This window comes from Carcharodon carcharias, chromosome 18, assembly GCF_017639515.1.
Source record: "Carcharodon carcharias isolate sCarCar2 chromosome 18, sCarCar2.pri, whole genome shotgun sequence".
Classification (NCBI taxonomy): Eukaryota; Metazoa; Chordata; class Chondrichthyes; order Lamniformes; family Lamnidae; genus Carcharodon; species Carcharodon carcharias.
In genome coordinates this window covers 110956806-110965210 of record NC_054484.1, presented here as the reverse complement: position 1 = coordinate 110965210, position 8405 = coordinate 110956806, and the positions used below count along the sequence as shown (strand labels likewise).

Here is an 8405-nt window from a genome sequence, read left to right as displayed (position 1 = left end):
AATTGTATGCTGTTGAGGTTCGGATGTGCAGAGCAACTGCATGTCCTGGTAAGGAATAGAGGTAAGGAGAGATTTCCAGTTGTGTTCAGAGATGGACGTGTAGAGAGATCGGATTTCCTGGAGAAAATGAATGTGTAGATGGTCTGATTAATTGCACAGAGCTGCAGAGGGAGTGAATGGTGAGGGATGGAGATGCAGAGTGATTGAGTGCCGTGGTGAGGGATGGAGATGTGGAGGGATTTGCCTTCTTGCTTGGGCATGGAGGTGTAGAGCAAAGTGATATCCTGTTCAGGGCAAGATGTGCAGATGGACTCCAAGTCCTGAAGAGAGATGGAGGAGAAGAAGGATTGGATATCGCGGAAAGAGATGGTGGCATAGAGAGACTGGATATCCTGTTCAAAGATGGATGTTCAGAGTGACCAGGTATAGTGTTGAGGAATATATGCATTGACGATTTGGATTTCCTGGTGAAGGATGGATTTGGTCGTGATGGATGAGATGTAAAGGGATTGAGTCACCTTCTGAATAATGAAGTTGTATGGGGACTAGATGTTCTACTGAGGAAGGGATGTTTCACTACATTTATTCCTTAGCGGTAAGCGGGAGTCAGTTCAGCTTTTGTTGCCGTTTCCTAATTGCCCTTTAGTTATGTGTTGTAAGGAAGGTAATTCCAGGACCTTGACCCACCGACATTGAAGGAATGGTGATATAGTTGTATTTGAGTGTGCTGGTTGTTGTAGGGAAACTGGGCGTCCATTGTGAAGTCAACTGGTGAAGTCGCAGATACTGGAAATGGTTAAACATGGCGCCATGATGTCGCAAGGGAATTGTAAATGATTTGCAAATATTGTTGATTAGAAGTGGGCATAATGTAAAGCAACATCATGATGTGGTGAGCTGCTGTGCGATTGCAGCTCTCTGGGTCCACCGTATGTGGCAGTCTAGAGAAAATGAAGACTAACTGGAAGTAAAACAGATATTCCTTTGTTCCCCTGATCTAATCCTTCTTTTAAGACATATGGAATAAAGAAAATACAAAATGAAGCTGAAATTAACTTGTAATGATAGTCATCGGTTCTTCAATTCTCTTGATGGGTTTTATTGTCGATGCAGCGGAGTGTGGTACAGTTTTATTTTATACAATGAAATGTGGGGGAAAAAATCCCCTTTTCCTTGATTTCTGATTAGACAGTATTCACATATTTTAAGATAAGATATAGCTGAAAATACGAACCTAGATGTCTCGACAAAAGGTAAACTGTGATTTTTTTTTTTTCAAAACATGTTTATATCAGAAAGTCAAGCAACTTCGAGAGGGACATTAAATTTGAAAAGTTAAGGGTGTTCCCTCAGATGTTACACAGTGAGTCACACGCTGGGGCCGTAGCATCTTAGATTTGTCCATATCTTTTACCTGAAAGATGGGTAAAAAAATATTGCTTGAGAGAGAGTTTTGCAACTATTGCCACCATCAACTAAATAAAGGTCAAACATTCATTTTTTTTGATCGATCTATTTACAAATTAGCTAGTTGTTTTTGCTGTTTCTTGAGAAAAAAAAAAACATGTTATCAGTGATATTTGCAGCATCATTAAAAGTTTTGGAACAACTCCATGTAATCAAACAGTAAAAACCAGAGAGGGCTGCATGCTCTCCATCTGTGCAAAAGAAGCTTGGAGTATGTGATGTAGCCTTGGTTTTACCAGTTTTATGTATCTGCTGTATATTTGGAGCAGCACCCTCTGGAAGTTCTTGCGACAGAATGTGCGGGCTTAACAATTTTACACGGAGGACATTGTCATTCATTTCAGGGATGTGATGAACCGATAAGGCATGATCAAAAAAAATACCTGAGTGTTATGCAATTGGGATGAGCATATTATCAGTTAATAATGGGCTGAGCGCGGGTGCATTTCCAATGTCTGTGCATGTGTGTGTTGGTGCACGCGTGAGTGAGCATGTGTGCGGGCGTGTGAGAGCAGCATGAAAAGGTTAGACTTTGTTTATTTTGAGTGAAAGAGAAATGGTGTTTATTATTGCCCAGGCTGTTCCGTACCGCTGTGAGACCACATAAGACGTACTGGAGAGTCAGAATGTTGAGCATTTTTTCTCTTTTTTGTGTTTTGATTTCTTATAATAGTGGCACTCAGCTTAGAGTTAGCGAGATATTCTCGCTTGTAGTCTAAGCAAGTGAGACAAATCACAGTGAATAGCATTAATTTTATTAATGATTGAAGTAATCTCTCGCCCAATCATTCTACTCTCCATCATCGGTAAAACGATGGAAGGGCTAATCAAAAGCGACTCATGCTTAGCAATCACCTGCTCAGTGACGATCGGTTTGGGCTTTGCCGGGGTCAATGAGTTTCATTCATCATTTCGGCCTTGGATCAAAGATGGGAATCAAAGCTAAACTCCCGCGGTGATTTGACAGTGACTGCCTTTTTACATCAACGCGCTGTGTGACCAAATGTGGCATCAATGATCACGAGCCAAACTGGTGACTTTGGGATCCAACGGACAGGAAAAGAAAAAAAAAACATTTGCCGATATCTAGAGTCATATATAGCACACAGGAAGATGGTTGTTGTTGTTGGAGGCTACGTATCATCAACACTGTTGCTACAAGAGCATGTCAGTTGCTGGGATCTCTGCGACGAGCAACTCATCTCAGGACTCCACAGAACCTGTCCATCATGTACATGGCACACGTCAGGAGTCTAAAGGAATACTCTCCAATTGACTGGATGAGTGCACGACCAGCAACACCGAATAATCTTGAAACACTGCAGAACAAGGAACTCTGCTTGATGGACAGCCCTTCCACACACATTCGCTCCATTCCCATCGAAGAACAGTATCATCAATGTGCACCATTTGTAGGAAGCACTGTAGAATCACACCAAGTCCTCTGTGCTTCTCAGCGCCAGACCAGGATCATTTAGCAGGACAATTGTATTGCATTCATGGAATCAGCCACATTTAGAGTTTCCCTCCAAGCTGCACGCCTTTCTGACTTGGAAATTTATCGCCTTTCCTTCAGTGTTGTTGGCTCAAAATCCTGGAAATCTCAGTCCAACAACAGTGCGCGGCTACCTACCATAGAGGGACTCAAACGCTTCAAGAAGGCAGCTCACCGCCATCTTAGCAAAGACAATTGTGGTTGGGCAATAAATGCTGGCCAAGCCAGTGATGCCCGCATCCAATAAATGATAGAATTAGATCGTATCATCTGAACAGGCGCATGCACCTAACAATGCTTAGTTCTGGCAACAATATGAATGAACTTTAAAACAGACACAGTTCTTTCCACATATGTGGGTAGGTGAGTGAAGGATAAATCAGAAGTAATCATCTACTCAGAAATCATTGGTGAGAGATGGAGTAGGTTGGGTTCTCCGAGAAGGAGATGGAAAAACAATTCAGCGATGTCTCCAATGCATCCATGACACACAACCATCCCCTCGACTGACTTGAGACAGTGGTTGGCCGCAGTCCACCAAAAACAAACATGCATGTACTAAGTCGTGATGATCAATGGAGTGAACATCCCTTCGAACAACCTGTGTACCCAGCCATTCAATCAGCGCCTGTCCCGTTAATTACAGACTCTGAAGATCGCCCAGTAGACTATCAAACATTTCAAAACCGATATAAGCAGAAAGGAAGAACGTCACCAACAATACAGAGCGACAGGCTGAGAAGATAAATGAACCTCTATCTCTCCCCGAGTTCACAGATCACCGCAGGTACTTTCCCGTGTGAAGGAATCATCATTAGCACATTCCTGCAGCAAGTGATCGACCTTAGAATCATTGCCTACAGTCTCAGCATCGTCGTAATCGCGCAGATCTGTGAGGAACAAACTACTTTCACTGAAATTAATTGCTAGCAATGAATAGTTAGAATAACGTTGAGACTTATCAATCAACCAAACAATCAGAGGAGAGGACAGTGGTTCTATTGCGCATATAGGGGAAGGAGATTAAAGCGTGGACAATTTTTGGAACAATTCGCCTCACAGTATTTTTATTTTTTGTTTTGATGTCACGTGTCTCACTGATCAATGATCTTGCCATCCTGCTTGCGCATTTCAAATTTCACAGATTATTGGGCCTTGTTTTGAATCTAATAACATGATAAGTACTCTAAATGAAACTATTTCACCCATTTATATTATTGAGTGCAATCACATGATATTGTATCAGCCTGAAAGTATTTCAGCAGCTTTTGAAACTAAGGTCACTGCAATATCTGAGATCATCGGCCGTCCAAGTTAATATTGTATTCGTTTGTTTTTTTCATACTTCATTTTCGATTGAAGTTATTGCTGAGTGTAATGGATGGAAACCAAATGGCCGAAACTAAAAGTTTACCCATCCTGAATACTGGAGGAGATCTCGTCAGGACGTTCCGATCCAATACCTTTGTCAATCAAAATGTGGCTGGTGTAGTATTCAAAATGGTTGTGAGACTCAATGGAACTAGAAAATGTTAAAGAGAGGGGGAAAAAAAAACTCTCTGGTTTTTGGAGCAAGTCTGTGTGTTATTATAGCGTCATCACGCTGCAGAAACATTCAGCCCCTTGGAGTAGAGGTCAAAATAATTAATGGTCCATGTAGCAATTTCAGTTTTTTTGTTACCTTACGCCACTTTTTCCAGAACATTCACCAAATGTACGGGAGTCTTTCAATGGTAAAAACCATTATCAGGTTATCACGACATCCAGGGATGGGCAGTAAATCTTCCGCTTGACCTCGAGAAGCAATATAACCCTCAGTGGTCAGTGGGCGTAGTTTCCTTATGCACAATCCCCCACCTCAACCCCCTCCACAAAAATCCCATTCTCTTTCATTTTCAGAGGCTTTAAATCGTCCCATTTGACAGAAGAGAGCGGAACTCATGGGCAATGCCATCAAAAAGAGGTCAAAAAGCATTTTATGATCTTTCTGTCATGTTTGGATAGCTTTCGCTACTAACATGGTTTATGTCCATGTAAAATGCATTGAGCCTCACCAACTTCTCCTACGTATCTTTTAAAATTTTGCTGAGTTGGACCGTAAATTTTACCTCAAATTCCCTCTAACAAATGTTCGATCAAGGTTCACCAGGCTAATCTTTTTATTAAAGTTAATCTATCCAGAAGTAAAATACAGTGTTTGGTTTCGCTTTTGACAGTCTGTTCAGTCTGCATCGATTTTCTTTTTTTATTTGTTTCCCTGATCTCCTGTAGCCCAAGACTTTAATATTTACGTCTGATTCAGTTTTACAAATGGAAAATTGATTCTTAGTTTACATAACAGATTGTAATTTCTCATAATTAGTTATGTGGAGATTCATTTGCCAATCACATGTTCATTCACACAAGTTTATTAACGGCTATTTTTAAAAAGTTTTCACTACCTCCCTGCCCACCACAATTTGGTCAATTGTTAAATTTAGGAAAAAAAATAAAGTTTTTTTCCAAAGTCTATACCATTCAGATAAATTTCGAACAACAGTGATCTTGGCAGTGAAGCGTCTGGAAAATCCATTCGCACTTTATTTCCTCTACATAACTATCCTGTATCCCACACTTTTCTTGTCTGTCTTATAGGCAGCAGTCTACCCATTCTCATAGGTGGCACTTTACTCCAGATAAAGGTATTGAATGAGTGCAGACAGAGACTTTCATAGAACCATAGAACAACACAGCACAGAAAACAAGCCATTCAGCCCTTCTAGTCTGTGCTGAACTATTATTCTGCTTGTCACATTGTCCTGCACCCTGTCCTTAAACCTCCAGAGCTCTCCCATCCACGTGTCTATCCAATTTAATCTTAACACTTAAGAGTGAGTCCGCATTTACCACGTCAGATGGCAGTTTGTTCAACATTCCCACCACTCTCTGAGTGAAGAAAGTCACCTTATTGTTCCCCCTAAACCTTTCCCCTTTCACCTTAAAGGCATGTCCTCTCTTGTTTATCTCTCCGAATCTAAGTGGAAAGAACCTACTTGCATTTACTCTGTCTATACACCTCATAATTTTGTAAACTTCGATCAAATCTCCCCTCATTCTCCTACACTCCAAGGAATAAAGTGTTTAATCTTTCACTGCACCTCAATTCCTGAAGACCCTGCAACATCCTAGTAAATCTTCTCTGCACTCTTTCAATATTACTGATCTCCTTCCTGTAGTTAGGCGACCAGAATTGCACACAGTACTCCAAAGTTGGCCTCACCAATGTCTTATGCAACCTCACCATAACATTCCAACTCCTATACTCAATAATTTGATTTATGAAAGCCAGTATGCCATAAGATTTCTTTAAAACCCTGTTTACCTGTGACACCACTTTCAAGGAATTATGTATCTGAACTCCCAGATCCATTTTTTGCTCTGCACTCTCCATTATCCTACCATTTACTGTGTATGTCCTACCTTGTTTTGCCTATCCAAAATGCAACACATCACACTTTTCCACATTAAATTCCATCTGCCATTTTCTAGCCCATTTTCCCAGTTGTCCAGATCCCTCTGCAAGCTTTGAAAGCCTTCTTCGCTGTCCACAACGCCTCCAATCTTAGTGTCATCAGCAAACCTGCTGATCCAATTTAGCACATTGTCATCCAGATCATTGATATAGACAACAAACAACAACGGTCCCAGCAAAGATCCCTGAGCCACACCACTAGTCACAGGCCTCCAGTCTCAGAAGCAATCATCCACTACCACACTCTGTCTTCTCCCACAAGCAAATTTCGAATCCGGTTTACAATCTCTCCATGGATACCAAGTGTGTGAACCTTCTAAACTAACCTCCCATGTGGGACCTTGTCAAAGGCCTTACTAACGTCCATGTAGACAACATCCACAGCCTTACCTTCATCTACGTTCTTGGTAACCTCCTCAGAAAACTCTACAATTTTCGTTAAACACGACCCACCACACACAAAGCCATGCTGACTATCCTTAATCAGCCCTTGGTTGTCCAAATAATTGTATATTCAATCTCTCAGAACACCTTCTAATAATTCACCTACTACTGACGGCAGGCTCACTGGCCTGTAATTACCTGGTTTCATTTTTGGATCCTGTTTTAAACAATGGTACAACATGAGCTACCCTCCAATCCTCCGGCACCTCACCCGTGGTGAAGGACATTTTAAATATTTCTGCCAGGGCCCCTGCAATTTCTACACTAGTTTCCCTCAAGGTCCGAGACAGTATCATGGCAAGCCTGGGGGATATATCTAACTTTATTCACTGTAAGGCAGCGAGCAGCTCCTCCTCTTTTATTTCTATATATTCCATGAAACTACTGTTTGTTTCTCTTCCTTCCTTATACAACATGCCAGTTTCCTGAGTAAATACTGATACAGAAAACTATTTAAGATCTCCCCATCTCGTGAGGCTCCACATGCAGACGACCACACTGATCTTCATGGGGCCAATTGTGTCACTTAGTATCCTTTTACTCTTAATACATTTGTAGAAACTCTTCGGGTTTACCTTCACATTATCTGCCAAAGCAACCTCATGTCTTCTTTTTGCCTTCCTGATTTCCTCATTTAGTATTTTCTTAAATTTTCTATATTCTACAAATACCTCATTTGCTCCTTGTTGCCTATACCTGCTATACAACTCTCCCTTCTTCGTAACTAGATTGCCAATATCCCTTGAAAACCAAGCTTCCCTATGCCTGTTAACTTTGCCTTTAATCCTGACAGGTACATGCAAATTCTTCACTCTCAACATGTCGCCTTTGAATGCCTTCCACTTACTGAACACACCCTTGCCAAAAAACAGCTTTTCCCAATCCATTCTTCCCAGATCCTTCCTCATTTCCGCGAAGTTGGCCTTCTCCAATTTAGAATCTTAGCTCGAGGACCAGACCCATCCTTATCCATAATTAACGTAAAACTAATGACATTGTTGTCACTGGACCCAAAATGCTCGCCTACAAACACTTCTATCACCTGACATGTCTGGTTCCCTGATAGGAGATCAAGTATTTCATCCACTTTCGTTGGTACCTCTATATATTGATTTAGAAATCTTTCCTGAACACATCTGACAAGCTCCAAGTCATCCAGCCCTTTTACAGTATGGGAATCTCAATCAATACGTGGACAGTTAAAATCTCCTTATAGCACAACTTTCTGTTTCTTACATCAGTCGCCTATCTCTCTACAGATTTACTCCTCCAATTCTTTTTGAGTGGTCTATAATACAATCCTATTAGTGTGGTCACACCATTCCCGTTCCTCAGTTCCACCAAATGGCCTCGGCAGACGAACCCTCCGGGCTGTGCTGTCTATGTACAGCTGTGATATTTTCCCTGACTAGTAATGCCACTCCTCCCATTGTTATCCCTCCCCCTCTATCTAATCTAAAAACAGTGGAACCCTGGACCATTGAGCTG

The 8405-nt window shown here is 41.4% G+C and overlaps 1 protein-coding gene across 1 annotated transcript in view; it reads right to left on the bottom strand.

Annotated features, from left to right (window-relative positions):
* Window positions 1-1365: 1365 nt before the first annotated feature.
* LOC121290501 (deleted in malignant brain tumors 1 protein-like) overlaps window positions 1366-8405 on the bottom strand; it is a 29052-nt gene continuing 22012 nt past the window's right edge. The window contains exon 13 of the mRNA XM_041210939.1: window positions 1366-1414. Coding sequence (XP_041066873.1) covers window positions 1392-1414 — 23 coding nt within the window. The 3' untranslated portion in view covers window positions 1366-1391. The remainder of the gene's footprint in view (window positions 1415-8405) is intronic.